The sequence below is a fragment of the Trichomycterus rosablanca genome, chromosome 8 (genome assembly GCF_030014385.1).
Source record: "Trichomycterus rosablanca isolate fTriRos1 chromosome 8, fTriRos1.hap1, whole genome shotgun sequence".
In the NCBI taxonomy this organism is placed as follows: domain Eukaryota; kingdom Metazoa; phylum Chordata; class Actinopteri; order Siluriformes; family Trichomycteridae; genus Trichomycterus; species Trichomycterus rosablanca.
The window spans coordinates 33,326,164-33,343,733 of NC_085995.1; the positions used below are offsets into that span (position 1 = coordinate 33,326,164).

At 40.2% G+C, this 17,570-nt stretch overlaps 1 protein-coding gene across 1 annotated transcript in view; it reads left to right on the plus strand.

The window, feature by feature from the left end:
- The window catches only part of cep290 (centrosomal protein 290), a 50,125-nt gene that overhangs the window by 910 nt on the left and 31,645 nt on the right, over positions 1-17,570 (plus strand). The window contains exons 3-20 of the mRNA XM_063000756.1: positions 1,573-1,650; positions 1,753-1,822; positions 1,925-1,971; positions 2,220-2,363; positions 3,852-3,905; positions 5,226-5,372; positions 6,409-6,591; positions 7,485-7,574; positions 9,218-9,340; positions 10,611-10,734; positions 13,131-13,303; positions 13,877-14,039; positions 14,164-14,264; positions 15,182-15,248; positions 15,580-15,692; positions 15,883-15,967; positions 16,062-16,195; positions 16,480-16,644. Coding sequence (XP_062856826.1) covers positions 1,573-1,650; positions 1,753-1,822; positions 1,925-1,971; positions 2,220-2,363; positions 3,852-3,905; positions 5,226-5,372; positions 6,409-6,591; positions 7,485-7,574; positions 9,218-9,340; positions 10,611-10,734; positions 13,131-13,303; positions 13,877-14,039; positions 14,164-14,264; positions 15,182-15,248; positions 15,580-15,692; positions 15,883-15,967; positions 16,062-16,195; positions 16,480-16,644 — 2,061 coding nt within the window. The remainder of the gene's footprint in view (positions 1-1,572; positions 1,651-1,752; positions 1,823-1,924; positions 1,972-2,219; positions 2,364-3,851; positions 3,906-5,225; positions 5,373-6,408; positions 6,592-7,484; positions 7,575-9,217; positions 9,341-10,610; positions 10,735-13,130; positions 13,304-13,876; positions 14,040-14,163; positions 14,265-15,181; positions 15,249-15,579; positions 15,693-15,882; positions 15,968-16,061; positions 16,196-16,479; positions 16,645-17,570) is intronic.

Here is a 17,570-nt window from a genome sequence, read left to right on the forward strand (position 1 = left end):
CTATTAGACACTCCTACCTAGTTTGACCACCTTGTAGATGTAAAGTCAGAGACGATCGCTCATCTATTGCTGCTGTTTGAGTTGGTCATCTTCTAGATTTTCATCAGTGGTCACAGGACGCTGCCCACGGGGCGCTGTTGGCTGGATATTTTGGGTTGGTGGACTATTCTCAGTTCAGCAGTGACAGTGAGGTGTTTAAAAACTTCCAGCAGCACAACACACACTAACACACCACCACTGTCAGTGTCACTGCAGTACTGAGAATGATCCACCACCTAAATAATACCTGCTCTGTGGTGGTCCTGCGGGGGTCCTGACCATTGAAGAACAGCATGAAAGGGGGCTAACAAAGCATGCAGAGAAACAGATGGACTACATTCAGTAATTGTGGAACTACAAAGTGCTCCCATATGGTAAGTGAAGCCGATAAAATGGACAGTGAAACATAGAGGTGGTTTTAATGTTAGTGGTTAAGGTACAGGAATTGAAGTAATTGAAAGGTCGCTGGTTCAAGCCCCATCACTGCCAGGTTGCCACTGTTGGGCTCTTGAGCAAAGTCCTTAACCCTCAATTGCTTAGATAAAATACTATCAAAGGTACTGTAAGTCGCTTTGGATAAAGGTGTCTGCAAAATGCTGAAAATGTAAATATATAAATAGACATGTGTACAGTACAGTTATTATTTTCTCCCACCCATCCCAGCTTGTTTGGAAGCTAGGGTTAGAGCGCAGGGTCAGTCATTGTATTGCACCTCTAGAACCTAAAAGGTTAGGCCAAAAGTGGCTGCATTGGAGAGCCAGGATTTCAACCTACAACATAGCCCAAAGCACCACCCACTAGGCTACCACTGCCCCTAAATGCTTTACGTAAAGTGCTATAAAAAACAACCCAGAAATCTATGATTTGTTGATTCTCCTTTATTTAAACAACTAAAATGCAAAGAAAAGATGTCCAATGTTTACACTAATGAAAGTAATTGTATTTTTTAGAAATAAGTTTATATAAGTTCAGTTTATATTTCCAAGTTTATATTGCCAGTGATAGGTACATAGTAGTGTGTATGGCGCTGGCACAGATAAATCATAGTGGCATTTTAAACATCTAACAATCACTGCCAATTTAACATAGTCTGCTGACCCAAAATGCAGCAGTGCCAATCCCGACACAGTGGCACCGATAAAGGGCAAGGACACACTGGGCACAGTAAAAGATGACCTGTAGTACCAACAAGCTATGTGTAAAAAATTACACCTACCAGAACCACACACATTACCATGATACACTAAAATCATCACCACAATCACACACAAGTAATCAGATGACATTGTTTTAATTGAAACACTAGTTAAAAACTATTTTCTGCTGTATTGTATTCTATGTTGAAAAAATGCTTGTATGGCAAGCTTAGCTGATTACAGATGTTTCCTTTCCAGTATATACAATGTTGCATATTTTCACTTGCCAAAGGATTAGTCCTGTGTTCTAAACTAGGTGCCATAATGGTCAATTCAGCAAAATACAGGACACACAAACTTATTACATTCATTTTGCATTCTGCTTGTACATTAACAGATTGACGCACGAGAGCTGAAAGGGAAGGAGACAGAGAAAATGCTACAGTTGTTTAGAATCTCACAAAGCTTGCTGAAGGTATAACTGTTTACCCATTAAAAATGAAAGACGGGATGTAGAAAGTGTATTTAACTGAACATGTGCAATATCCAATCTATTTTTTTGTGTATTTTTTCCTAGCTGAAGTTAGAGGAAGTCAATTGTGCCTATGATGTTGTTGACAAAGCTGGCATAGAGCAAGCAAGAATGGGTATGCGTACTGTTGTAAAGATTGGTAATGTGGCCTGTATCATTACATTGTAGTCTATTTATTATTATTTTGCAGCCTTTACTTGTGTTTTTTGCTCAACAGAATCTGAATTCAAAGAGAAGATATATCAGCTGGAAAAAGAACTGGAGGTAAAAATAAGAGAAAATTCAAGTCGCATTGAATGTGCAGTTGGCAGTGGGGGGGACGAGCTTAAGAAGATTACCAAGCTAATCCCATTGGTTAGCAGGTTGTCACTTACAAATGAGTGTGTTCAGTTTCATACAAAGGGCTCTGTATCAACGTGTGATATGCTATACTACTGTCTAAAGCTGAATAAAGCTATACAGTTTGAAGGTGTACTGATAAGTAAGTAAGGTTTATGCTGTGTTGCTTATAGAAAGTACAGCGCTCGACAGGGGGTAGAGACACCCGCTTCCTGCGGGATGAAATCCGCCAGCTAGAGAGTCATTTGGAGCAGAAGGAGAAGGAACTGCTGCAGCTTGAAAAGGAGATGAGTAAAGAAAGAAAAACCAATGAGGAGGTACAGACTGAGACTATATTGCTTGTGTAGATCTGCATGTTACAACTTGTCTGTTGTTTTAGTCTGTAACAGTCTCTTAATATTAGCTGTTTATACACTGATCAGCCATAACATTAAAACCACCTTCTTGTTTCTACACTCACTGTCCATTTTATCAGCTCCACTTACCATATAGAAGCACTTTGTAGTTCTACAATTACTGAGTGTAGTCAATTTCTCTACATACTTTTTTAGCCTGCTTTCACCCTGTTCTGCAATGGTCGGGTGGTGGATGATCCTTAGCACTGCAGTGACAATGACATGGTGGTGGTGTGTTAGTGTGTGTTGTGCTGGTATGAGTGGATCAGACACAGCAGCGCTGATTTTTAAATACTGTGTCCACTGTCCACTCTATTCGACACTCCTACCTAGTTGGTCCACCTTGTAGATGTAAAGTCAGAGACGATCGCTCATCTATTGCTGCTGTTTGAGTTTGTCATCTTCTAGACCTTCATCAGTGGTCACAGGACACTGCCCACTGGGAGCTGTTGGCAGGATATATTTTTGGTTGGTGGACTATTCTCAGTCCAGCAGTGACAGTGAGGTGTTTAAAAACTCCATCAGCATTGCTGTGTCTTACCCACTCATACCAGCACAACACACACCAACACACCACCACCATGGACACGGAGAACATGTAAACTCCAAGAAAGGACTCTGTCTGCCTGTCTGTGGAATCAAACCCAAGCCCTTCTTGCTTTGAGGCAACAGCACTACCCACTGCTCTACCATGCCGCCCAGTGTTGTTGTACTTTGTTGCTTTTTTAATAAGACACCCACAAACTATACCGCTGTTTCTGCGTGACTATCAGTATGTCATTTCAACACATAAAGACAATGCTGGCACCATTACCAGACAGGAGAAATTGCTGTTGCAGTGGCAAGTAGGTGATCCCCCACTCTGCCTTCCCTTTTTCAGAAACGACTGGTTGTGTTTGTAAAGCACACACCAAGCTCGTGGCACCGCAGTGACTTAAACCTGGGTCTCGAAGCCCAATTATTTTTAGATACCCCCACCACTCAAGTTCACCAGTATTGCCTATTGGTTCCAACCTAAACAAGTTCCACTGGTATTTTAACATGAATCTCTAATAGAGAAATGATGACCAGTGGGGAAAACAATCACAGTTCCTAGGTTTAAAACATCTAGCTCAAAATATCAGCTCAGTATTTTAACAGAAACATTGTAAATATCATTTTTCATTAGATTATTTAAAACTTGTTGGATGTCATTCTAAACAAACTTTATTTCTTTTTCTGATCTTTATGGGACCACAGAGACGGAACAATAAAATATTCATGCATATTTATATTTGCCGGAAAAATAGAAATCATAAAGCACTTGTAATATTTAATTTAACTATACATCTGCTGTACTTTATAAGTAAAAAAATACTTAAGTTCAGTCAGTGCAGTTATGCTTGTAAACATGATTTAAATTCATTCTAGCTGTCCCTGCGAGCGGAGGAAGCTGAAGGTGAAAACAGAAAGCTGAAAAGAGAGGTACATGCACGTCTCTTTACACACGCTCTGGAATAGAATTGAAGCCCTTATCATGGCTTTCCTCAAGCCTGTCATATCTCTCTCTGATACCTCTTTGCAGTTTCATTAGTGTGTCCACATTTTCTGATACTTTTCTCATCTCATTTCATACAGTTCTTACTTTCTTGCATTTTGCATGTTGCTTTTTCTTTCTGTGAATGCTGCCTTTTGCTTTCATCATTTATTTGCTGCTCTTTGCTCACATCTTCAAGATAAAGACACTTAAGAAAAAGGTAAGAACCAGCCTTACTTGCAACAATCCAAATTGGCTTTCTTGGGCCCAGTATAGACTAGGTATTAATATGTGTCTCCAGTGATCCAATTTTGCAACTACCAGGGTTGCCAAAAGTGCCAAACCTCCTAAAAAGCAGCCAAATCCATTTTTCATGCATATGATGGCATTTCATTTCATATAGGGGAACCAAGGTGAATAACAATTATAATTCAATTATATAGGTAAAAAATAAAATAAATCATAACAAAAATAACATCAAAAGCATAACAAAAGTAGAGATTTTTGTTCAGTCTGTGGTATAATAGAGTCCGATAGTGAGCAATAGTGACTTCCCAGTGTGCTTTAAGTAATCTGATTTTTAAGATGCATTTAACTTGCAATTATACCTGCAATTAGCTCTGACTGTTTGTGACTGTATCACTTTGGACAGATTTTAAAACCAGCTATATTACGATTAACAATGACTGATTGGGCCGCTCAGGTGGCACAGCGGTAAAATACGCTAGCACACCAGAGCTGGGATTTCGAATACATCGTATCGAATCTCAGCTCTGCCATTTGGCTGGGCTGGGTGGCTATATGAACAACGTTTGGCTGTTGTTCATCCAGGTAGGGAGCCGGATAGGGACTTAATAACTGATGCAATAACGACCTCTGCTGGCTGATTGATGGCATCAGAGCACAGAGTTATAATGCGGAATAATTTGTTGATCAGGGTGTGGCTCTACGTGCACAAGGCTGATCGGCATATAAACTCACCTCGTGCAGGTGAAAAGACGCAGTTGGGTACTGCTCATGTGTTGGAGGGGGCATGTATCAGTTCACTCTCCTCAGTCAGGGCGAGGGTCAGCACCAGTGGAGAGGAAGCATAACGCAATCGGGTAAAAATTGGACACACTAAAAATCGGGAGAAAAAGGGAGAAAATGCATAAAAAAACAATGACGGATGAGTTTGAACATGGTCCATGTTTGTATATAAGTGAATTACACCCACTGTTTTTCATTACCGTGATCATTCTGCTTTCCTGGATTTTTTTTTTTTGTAGTATGAGCAGCTTTACCAGGATGTCGAGTTCTACAGAAAGGAGCTGGAACAGAAGGACTCAATCCAGAACCGTAAGGAGAGCAGCGAGACTCAAAGACGACTCAACAAAGCTAATCAGCAGCTCTACCAGTGCATGGAAGATCTCCAGGTAAGATCAAGTGCCCTGCAGAGCTACAGAACTACAGAAGTGATTACTAAGAAGATAAAGAACAAAAGAATTTACACTAATAAAATCACAAACAAAGATCACAACAAGAGAAACAGTAAGAAATGGATTATGAGAGAACAAAAGGTGAGAAAATTGTGATATTTTAAGCTGCTGTTATGTACACAAAATGTAATTAAATAAAAATGTTAGCAACTTAGTTGTTAGCAGTGCTATTTATCGGCCAGTTGGGCATCTGCACAGACATTATTGGCTATGTCGGGGGAGGGCGAATGGACAAACCGCAGCCACTGGGTGCTGTTGTTTTCAGTACTCTTAGTGCTGGTCCTAAACCCAGATAAAATAAGGAGAGCTGTTTCAGGAAGGGCATCCGTCAAAAAAACTGTACCAGGGTTGCTCAGGTGGCGCAGCGGTAAAACACGCTAGCACACCAGAGCTTGAACTTCAAAAAACATCGTATCGAATCTTAGCTCTGACATCCGGCTGGGCTGGGCGGCTACATGAACAACGATTAGCTGTTGTTCACAGGGTGGAAAAGCTGGACCAGGGTTCCTCATAACTGGTGCAATTACGACCTCTGCTGGCTGATTGATGGTGCCTGCACAGAGTTGGGGAATAATGCTGATCAGGGTGTGGCTTTCTGTGCACAAGGCTGGTCTGCATATGAACTCGCCTCACAGTCGGTACTGCACACGTGTTGGAGGAGGCGTGTGTCAGTTGCGAAGCTCCTCAGTCAGCAGTGAAGGGTTATTTTGCTATAGGTAAAGCGTAACGCAATCAGAGTAATTGGATACGACTAGATTAGGGGAGAAAATTGGGGGGGGAATTAGAGAAAAAGAGGGAAAAAAACTGTACCACGGTGGTTATGCGGAATGTGGCAGATAAAACAAAATACCATGTGGATACAAGTTCAGTTTAATATACTGTCGTTCAGCCTTTTTCTCAAATATTAATTAGTATATTTTTAATTAAGCCATGATTGTTAGCTTATACAACTCTTTTTTACTTATTCTGGCAGCGTGCAGAGGACACGGCAGCTGACCTAAAAAGTGAAAATGATCACCTGCAGAAGAACCTGGAAGAGTCAGTGAGAGAGATGGAGAAGATGACTGACGAATACAACAAGATGAAGGTCGTGGTCCAACAGACAGATGGCATCATGGACCAACTAAGGAGAGAGAGAGACCAGGCCATGCTCCAGGTTCATATTTTCTTAGTCTAAGGTTGTGATCTGTTCCAAAAGGGATGTGTAGGGTGGGTCCATACTGAAGTGAGCAAAATGTTCCCTTTTAAAAGTCCTTTTAAACAGAAAACTGGTTTACACTTTGTATGCCATTTGTACTCTAAATGAAAATGAGGGCCAGTGATACCTCAGTGGTTAAGGTACTGGACTAGTAAACAGAAGGTTGCCGGTTCAAGCCCCGCCACCACCAAGTTGCCACTGTTGGGTCCCTGAGCAAGGCCCTTAACCCTCAATTGCTCATCATGTTCCACTCATTGTGTAAGTCACTTTGGATAAAAGCGTAAATGCTGAAAATGTAAAAAAAAAAAAAGTAAAAATGTCAATGAAAATATTTATTTATAGGTTTTAGTAGGTTAACATATAACTGTAATTCAAATAATAAGCATTAGAATCCTCTCTACCTAGGCAGTAGACAGCAAGGCTGCTCACTAGGCTTTCAAACAGACACATTGACTCAGTTAATTAAAAACATTTAGCTGTTAAATCTCTAAGAAAATATGCTTAGCTGAGCTAGCATGTTGGCTTTTGGTAATAAGCTAATGCTAACTAGGGTATAAATTATTAACGGGTTATTCATTATAGGCTCTTTCCAGAGAGCCAAGTAAAGCCAAAAACATAAGTAAAAAATGTACATTGCTCCCGAAGGGGAATCGCCACAGTGGATCATTCTGGTCACCATACCTGTCAAGCTACTCCTACCTTGTATCCAGTGTTCTTATTACATTCCTGTTTTTACTGTGAAGGATGTAGGATTTTGTCATAGTCACAATCATCTCAGAAAGGACAATAGTGTTTATTTGTTTATACAAGATGAATCACGTGTGTGTGTGTGTGTGTGTGTGTGTGTGTAGGTAAGAGAGCTAACAGAGCAGATTCAGACTCGAGCTGAAGAAGATGATCCGGTGATGGCTGCAGTTAATGCTAAAGTGGAAGAATGGAAGGTAACTATTGTTTGTTGTTTTTTTCAAAACCACTCTTCGTAAATAATTTGTACATTTTTATTTAAACGGTAGCATAGCTGTTCTGTCTGTTGGTATATGTTAATTCAGGTGATATACTCTGCATCAAATTGAATTAATAAGCATACAATACTGCACAACACACAATACCAGAGTATATCTGAAATGCTTTCTTGCTCCATTATGTTGAATGTAAATGTGAAAGCTAGTCTGGCATTTACATGTATGAATATTTATTTGAATCAGTGTTGATAAGGATTAATAATATGATTCATTGCATAAGGCGCACAGATGGTGCACTGATTGATGTGCTAGCCCACCACTGCAGAGATCTCGAACTCTCGAGTTTGAGGATCATATGGTGCAAATTTCTTGTTTTGGATGAACACATGCAAAACAACTGAGAACTGTGTGCAGAAAGCTTGTCGTTACTTGAAAATACTGTACATCAGCTGAGTGATACAGTTTTGGTGTGAAAAAACTGTGTTCATGTTTTTATTTCTTTTGTTTATTCCCATGTTTATTACGTAGCTTAAATCATCCAGATACTGGTCTTATAAAAATCTATAAAAAAAGATTTCTAACAGACTCAATTCAATGTGGTCACGAAACCGAAAGCTGAAACAAATTATTTGTGTGAAGAATCAGTTTTGTGCCAAGAGTTCCTAAACACTCAGAACATACTCCGTGCGTAACTACGTGCTAAATACAGGCTGTCAGAAACCATTGTTTCTGTTAGTGATGGTTATCCATGACACAAAGACAATCCACATATACTTTTAGCTGTATATCTGTTGAATGATTTTTTTTTTCTCCAGTACTAAGTGATGCACATATTACTAACAAGTTCAGCAGGTCATTTCATTAGTTGGTGTTTAATCAGAAGTTAATATTCATTTTTTATTACTATTATTAATAATAATAATCTTTATTTATGAAACACCTGTTATACAGCATCAGTACAAATGCTTTGCAGGACAGAACGTGGCATGAATAACATAATTCCAAAGAAATAATTGAATTAATTAATACACTGTAAATCAGCATGTCACTGATGCTCCAGGATTTCAAGCTAGTCAAGTTGTTTGGGAAAATATCTCCCAAATGTAGGACAACATAGGAAAACTGCACACAGTAGCCTGTACCCCTCAGATTGTGTCTTTGGCCCACTAAACAGGACTTTAATTAGAGCAGGATTTTAACCTGTTTTGTTTTTATTTTTGTACTTGTGTTATTATGGAGGATTTAACCTCATACCTATGTGAGACCCCATATTCTCACGAATAACCTGCATTTGAGTTATGATGGGTGATTTAACCCCATTCCCAAAAGTTCTGTTATTTTATGCTTGCCATGTATCTTTTTATGTGGCTTCAACTTACACAATGAAATGAATATTATATAAAATACATTCCTCACCAGGAACATCATGCAACAGTGCAATGAAAAATTTTGGTTATGGAAACGTACTGGTTCCAGTTTGTCTGAATCACGATTACATGACTTGCTGTGGTAAATCTCTGCTACTGTACTGTTCAACAAAAGACAAGCATGAAATAACTGTCACTATCTTTTTGGTTCAGTTTCTCTTGTATAATAGTGTATTTGTGTATGTGTGCATGAAGAGTGTTTTATCAGGGAAGGATGCTGAAATCATAGAATACCAGCAGATGATTAGAGACCTGAGAGAGAAACTGAGGGCAGCTCAGATGGACTCGGACAAAAGCAACATCATCGCACTGCAGCAGGTACAGAGCACGTTACAGTCCTCACTGCTTTACATAGTAGGACACATTTATACACATTTTCCTTTAATTCAGTAGTGAAAGTAGTAAATCATCTGATACAAAGAACAGAAATTTGCTTCTTTAGGTTTCTACAGGCCCTAATGTTGTAAGCAATTATATAAAACTTTAAATTGGGATTACAGTACCAGTGGATGTTTAAGTGAAGTTAAACATCCGCCCAATTAATTGGACTCCCTGTGACCCCGACCAGGGTGGCATGGTGGCTAAGTGGGTAGCACTGTCACCTCACAGCAAGATGGTCCTGGGTTCGATCCCCAGGTGGGGCGGTCTGGGTCCTTTCTGTGTGGAGTTTGCATGTTCTCCTCGTGTCTGCATGGGTTTACTCCGGGTGCTCCGGTTTCCTCCCACAGTCCAAAGACATGCAAGTGAGGTGAATTGGAGATACTAAATTGGCCAAGACTGTGTTCGATATAACCTTGTGAACTGATGAACCTTGTGTAATGAGTAACTACCGTTCCTGTCATGAATGTAACCAACGTGTAAAACATGACGTTAAAATCCTAATGAACAAACAAACAAACAGAACCTGACCAGGATAAAGCGGTGGTAAAACAGACAATGAATATGGAAGCATATTTTCACCAAAATTGTTTCTTCTGGGTTCCTGAAGGCATGAGTTTGAGATTTTTACTGGACAGTTTCTGTGAGATATTTGGCATGTTCTTCCCATCTGCATGTTTTCCCTGTAGGTTTTTTTTACTTGTCTAAGTTGTATTCCTGCCTTGCACACACGATAAAGCAGTTACTGAAGATGAGTTGTAATTTTTACCTGTTCACTTGCTCACAAAAAAACCTGAAGAAGCAAATTGTATTTGTTAGCATTGTTCCTATATTGGGTTTTAACCCCCTTTATGTTTCCCTATAATGTATTTAGCTATTTAACCTCTAAATAGCTTGGCTGAAGCTGTTCCTTTCTAAGTCTTTGCATGTGGGATTTGTCCATCTTGTGTTGCTTTCAGTTATTTCATGCTTTGACATTTTGCTTCTTTTTTTGCGGCTGAATACTTATGACGCAGGTTGTTTATGAACTGTGTGCTGTAAGTACCTTCATTTGAACTGGATCATCTCTGTAGGTCTCTGTCTTTTGAAGTCTGTACTTATTACATTTTACATGTAGTATTTAATATTTACAATCTGTTTGCAAACGTACAATTTGCTGTGCTAGCAGAAATTGGTTTTGACCTCTGTGTGTGTGTTGTGTGATTTAAAGGCTGTTCAAGAGCGAGACCAACAGATAAAGTTGCTTTCGGAGCAAGTGGGACAGTACACTGGTGAAATGGAGAAGAATGCCTTGCTTATAGAAGAGCTCAAGAAACCACTCAAGAAGGACCAAGGTATATTTTTTGCAAATGTACTGGTGGTACTTACACTATATGACCAAAAGTATTGGGACACCTGACCATGAGCATTTAATAATGGGACTATGGAGGTGTAGTACTGACTGAAGAGAGAGAGAGTGCAGAATGTGTTACTGCATTGTGCCCAGTGATTCTGAGAAAACTAGACCCACCACCAGGTTGACCAGGATAAAGTAAATAAATAAATAAATCTCATTACAGCTACATTTACATTTTTGGCATTTAGCAGACGCTTTTTTATCCAAAGCGACTTATGCCAAGTTCACACTACACGACTTTCCAAGTCGTCAGGTCGCTGTACAGTTCACACTACACAACTGATCGGCAAGAGGAGGTTTTACACTACACCATCTATCACCAACTGGAATTGCAGGTGAGCTTCTTTGGTCTCCCAAACTACGTTTTGTCACGAAGACAAACTCGAGAAGTGACGAGGGGTTTAATGATACCACGTCCAAAAATGCACGTCAACAAGTAGCGAGCGATCAAAGTTGTTTGTGCGCTGATGTGCATCGTAAAATCAAAGAGAAAAATAAATGAATCCGCATGGATTTGGCAACACGACCAGCAGGGATTGTTTTGCTCTGTAGCGAGTTGGAGGGTAATAAATATTTTTTTGTAATGCAGTGTTGGTATTATGGTTTGGCGTGGATGATAAGTTCACAAATATTGTAAAGCTTGTGTGTGTGCCGATGTATTCTGATAGAAACTATATTATCCCCCTCACCACACTCATTGCCAGTCGCAACAGACTGATCCAGACATTCAACATGCTAGATATCTCTCCTCAGTCTCGCCGCTCGGATTAAGTTGTTGAGTAGTTCACACGTAGTGATTGAGAGCCGAGTTTAGCCCGCCGAGCAAGTGCTGAGTTGCTCCCGAGCTGCCACCAGTCGGCGAGCGAAAATCGTGGTGTGAACTAGGCATTACAGTACAGTGATAGTATATTGTCTAAGCAATTGAGGGTTAGGGCCTTGCTCAAGGGCCCAACAGTGGAAACCTGGCAGTGGTGGGGCTTGAACCAGCAACCTTTGGATTACTAGTCCAGTACCTTAACCACTAGGCCACAACTTTTCAGCTACATATTGTTACATAGTGTTTAGCTCTCAGTCAACTTGTTTTAACATTTTTACTGACTGATCGCAGAGAAAATAGAAAAAAAAACTTTAGACAGTTCTGTTTAGACACTGACTTTTCTGATCTTCCATCTGAGGCATTTATTTGTCCAGGCTGCAGAACTTGTTCAGAAAGCGCGCACTGACTGGATAAACTATGGTTTTATGATGCCACACTGATTCAGGGTGAATGATGGTTTGATGATAGTGAGCAGACTCTGGCTAAATGATTCAAGGATGGCTGCATTAACATGCTTCATACGGTCCATTAATCACATAGTGCTAAGGAGCTGTGTAAAAAAGCGTTGAAAATAACTGGCTGTTTTCACAGATTTTCCAAGATGTCTGCCCTTTAGAAGAATTTAATCCATCACAAAAGCAAAAAGATGTTACAAACCTTGGTTAAAAATGGTCTACAAATATTGTGCTTTTTATTTTATTTGTATGTTTTATGACCTCAAATCAGAAAAAGGTGGGACTGTATGGAAAATGTGAATTAAAAAATGTTGTGTTTTTTACATTTACTTTGACTTGTTTTTTATTGCAGACAGTATGAACCCAAGATATTTACATTAACATTTTCAGCATTTAGCAGATGCTTTTATCCAAAGCGACCTACAGTACTAAGCAGTTGAGGGTTAAGGGCCTTGCTCAAGGGCCCAACAGTGGCAGCCTGGCAACCTTTGGATTACTAGTCCAGTACTTTAACCGCTAGGCCACAACTGTCCCAACTGATATTTCATGATTTGTCTGGTCAAATTAATTTGATTTGTTAATATTCAGCCATTCCTGCATGTCAGTCTGGCAACATATTCCAAAAAAAGTTGGGACAGGGGCAATCTTGTGGCAAAAGACTTTTTTATGCAATTAAAATAAATGTTATCACATACTTAAAATCACAGGTCTACAAGTTGATGTTTACAGGTACATAGGTCAAAATTACAACAAAACCTTGGCATCATACACCAAAGAAACAGCTCTCTATTAACACCGGTCCTGTGTCACAGGACAGTCACATTGTAGACCCTTCCTTATGAGCCCTGCATTTCTTAAACACAAGGGCAGTACAGTGGCTCAGTGGGTAGCACTGTCGCTCACAGCAAGACGGTCCTGGGTTCGATCCCCAGGTGGCTAGCTAGACCTCTGTACTATGACATTAAAACATAGATTTAGAAGTTTGCCGTTGATCCCAGTATATTATCATACTGCTATGCTATTTCACCCTGAGTCTAATACTGTCTGAATACCTCTCTGCAGGATTGGGCTCTAGTGTACAGCAGCGGAAGCTGGAGGAACTGAATGCCAAGCTACAAGCAACAGAGCGGCGGGCACAGCAAGCTGAACGCGCTGCCCATCTGGCTGAGTCCGATGCCCAACACAAAGACATTGAACTGAGTGAGACCCTGAGCCGCATTCGTCTCTATGAGTCTGTAAGTGATGCCACCACATGCCATTTTTCCTCTTTAAGCATCCTAGTCCAGTTAAAAGAGGAAATACTAAGAATACAACAAACACTCTCGTCGACCCAGCTGTGCATCCAATAGGCACAATTGGCTGTGTCTAAGGGAGGGCACCGAAGGGATTCCTGCTAACTGCTGCAATTGCAAGCTGGTTGATAGCACCTGAACAGAGGTGGTGAATTAGTGTGACTCTTTGTACACAATGCTGATCCCTGTGTAAACCCTGTGCAGGTGATAAGAAGTGGTTAGCTACTATGAATGGGTCTGTAACAGTAGTGGAGATACAACTGGGTAATTTTATATGACTAGATTGGGATGCATAAATAGATAAAAAAAGACACCTACACAAGCATGACTCTCTGTGTGCAATCCGACTCCGTGTGTAAGATTCCACCACTGACAGGTGAAAAAAAGTGGCCGGTGACTGTCAGAAGGGGCGGGTCCTAGTCGGCAGCTCTCTGTAGCTGGCGCGGCTGATGCATGGCTTTTAACTATATATGCATTTTTGACTCAAAATAACCAATGTGCCTGGTTCCTTTTAAGGGCTCAGACGGCCTGGTTGCTGCTGTAGCTGAGATCAAAGAGTGCAAAAGCCAGTTGAGGAGTCGAGACCGGGAGATAGAAGGCATGACGAAGGAGATCAACCAACTGGAGCTGAAGATCAACGACCTACTGGATGAGAATGAGGAATTAAGGGAGCGTCTGGGTCAGTAACTTGGAGTTTGATTATACAAAGCTCTTTATGTTTGTGCGTTGCATCTTACTCTGTCTCATTTCACATTTCAGTGTGTCTTTAAGTGAAGTATTTACTGATTATATTTTTTGTATAGGACTGAATCCAAAAGAAGAAGTGGATTTGACTGAGTTCAGGAGATCAAAAGTGTTGAAGCAAAGGCAGTACAGAGCAGAGAACCAGGTTCTGCTAAAAGAGGTAAAAAGGTTTGAAGCTTTAAGCTTTTGTACTTATTAAGCTTCCTTATATGTTCAATTATAATAGTTGTATTATTCTGATATTTCTTAAAGCTGTGTTTAAACAGGATTTTCACTTTAATCTCCCAGAAAATTTCAGGAGCCTTAATCACATAAAATTGAAAAACATTTTTATTTGAACGTAATACTCTAGGGCTAGCATATTTTTCAGCATATTTTTAAGGTGATGTCTCAAAGGGGCAGCCTTCTTAAGCTCAAGAGTTTGGCTGTCAGCTCTGCTATTGACCGGCCAGGCACCTCCACAGACACAATTTGTCTGAGAAAGGGTGACCCGAAAGGAATTCTTCATTACTACTGCAATTGTGGCCTGTGCAAGGTGGCCAGTGTATCTGGGTGGCACTGTAGACTATCATAGGATAAACTGGGTCTCCTGTACCTGTGTGTCATGCAAATACATAGTACTTGTTGTTAGAACACAGCTTCCAGTTGTTGGTTAAGACATGTGACAATTAAAAACATGGATGGGTCAAACACAAGCAAGACTGCATGGACATGCTCAGACATTCTGGGGGGACAGGTGCTCAACTGAAAAAATGGCACCTCTCTGATTAATTATTATTAAAAAAAAATACATACAGAAGCACAGCTCCTAATTTTTTCTGGATTTTTCTCCTATATCTCTCAATTGCTCCAATTTCCTGTTGTAAATCAAACATCAGGAGAGAATTTCCAGTCAGTTCAAAAAGAACATCACCTGCCACTAAGTGAAATAATGGAGTTTTTTATTATAGACATAAATTAAAGCACTTTATGTTTTTATTGTAATGTTCCTACCTTAATATGTGAGCAGAACCTTAGAACTTCTTATTTTAAATCTAAGTGATTATGGCCTCTGACTGTAATGAACTTTTTTTTTAGATTGAACGTCTAGAGGAGGAAAGGCTGGAACTAAAGCAGCGTATTCGTGCCCTGGTAAAAGACAAAGGTAAAAGTCTAATTTTGTTAGTCCCATCTTGTTTGGGCTGCACAGGAACACAAGTTTGATTTAAGCTTCTGGTTACTCCAGGCTTTTTTGTCGCACTGTGTGAACCAATTCAGTACAGCTCATGTGGGTCATAGTGGGTCCGGTATCCTTGGAATCACTAGGTGCAATGCTGTAACACATCCCAGACTAGTGCAGTTAAATCATTAACAGGGAAACTATTGTGCTTAAAATATCCTATTATTGCATTTTGGTATGGTTTGGGTATAAGTCCAAAACAGTACCAGCAACACAATTGCCTTTGTTAATTCTAACTATATGCTGTCCTCTAAAGGAATTACAGTCATAAACAGTTCATTGCTTGATGACGATGCAGAAGAGGGGCCCAGCAGGTCAAACAGAGAGAAACCAACCCTAACTTCTACTGATGAGGAAGTCAAACGGAAAGTAAGTTTTTAAAGTAACATTATTTACTGTACTTTAAACGAGCATGTAACTAGTAAGGAACTGCTAACTATATGTACAATCAGTTATGTTACCATCATGTTTATTGTTTATTAGGACCAATATTTAAAAAACAATCAGGTAACGAGTATTAATTAGATGCTCTAATTACTACCTGCTCTTGTTCCTCCAGAATGAGTACCTGCAGAAAGAACTGCAGAGCAAAGAGACTGAACTGGAACTTAAGAAAACTGAATTATCACAGTTTAAAGTTAAATGTGAGTGCTGGTCCAGGTTCCCAGTTTCTATTTGAATGTGGCATCATTTATGTGGATTTTATTTCCAATGTTGTGATCTGTGTGACATCCACAGCAAATGAAATTCTTAAGGAAAACAAGCAGCTGGAACGAGGCATGAAAGAGATTTTGAAAGCCATCCAGGAGGCACAGAACAAAGCTCCTTCTCAGACTGCTATCAGTGTCCCCAGCCTGGACAGACTTATCAGTGTAAGTTCATTTGCATAAACCAAGTGGCCTGCATGTCTATTAGAAAACAGGTTATGTTGGGTTATTTTGGCCAAGTGATACCACAGAACATACTACACCAAAATTATACATACACACTCAATCATTCACAGTAAATACCTTCTTCTGTGTATGGTCACACTGGGTGCATTGCAGAAATCACCCTGAAATCACCCTATTCAGGGTACCAGATCAATACAGTACATTATAAATTTACTCATTCATTCACAGTAAATACTCTTACACTTATGTATGTTTACATCCAGACTCTAGAGATGAAGTACTCAGAGGGGAAGGTTGATGTAATTGCACATCTGAGGGGACAGCTGGACCAGCTGACTGGCAGGAATGAGGAACTGAGGCAGGAGATGAAGGCGGCTAGAGAGGAGGCCGCCAAGACCCTCATGCAGTTGACAAAGGCCAATGACAAGGTTTGTCTCACACTCTTTACCTTCTGTGCACCTGATAGGTGGTATAAAGATTGCATGTGCAGGGGGGAATTCTTGAAACACAGGTTCAGACTAGCACACAAATTCTCTGAAAAGCCACTGTGTAAAGGTACTGACCACTTCTTTTTTCCCAACCAAAAACAAATTCCACATTTCAAATACAAGTTCTACCACATACAGTAAATCACACTATGCTTTCTGTACTTTTCTGCCACTTGTGTTGGTGCCTTGACAAGACAGTTAGTATCAGTATTGCAGTGGCAAAGGGGTTACTCTCAATCCGACCTTTTTTCCTCAGACATGGCTGACTGCCGCCATAAACTTTACTATAGCAATATCAGTACTAGCAATAGAAACTTACTTAACGTCCTCTCTTCACTAAATATTGGCAAATATTTGGCACATTTTTGTCATTGGAGTGACTCTACTTCAGTATTCATTCAGACTTTGTTTAGGTTGTGAACTGTTTATACACTGATCAGCCATAACATTAAAACCACCTCCTTGTTTCTACACTCACTGTCCATTTTATCAGCTCCACTTACCATATAGAATCACTTTGTTGTACTACAATTACTGACTGTAGTCTATCTGTTTCTCTGCATGCTTTGTTAGCCCCCTTTCATGCTGTTCTTCAATGGTCAGGACTCCCACAGGACCACCACAGAGTAGGTATTATTTGGGTGGTGGGTCATTCTCAGCACTGTAGTGACACTGACATGGTGGTGGTGTGTTAGTGTGTGTTGTGCTGGTATGAGTGGATAAGACACAGCAGCACTGCTGGAGTTTTTAAACACCTCACTGTCACTGCTGGACTGAGAATAGTCCACCAACCAAAAATATCCAGCCAACGGCGCCCCATGGGCAGCGCCCTGTGACCACTGATGAAGGTCTAGAAGATGACCAAC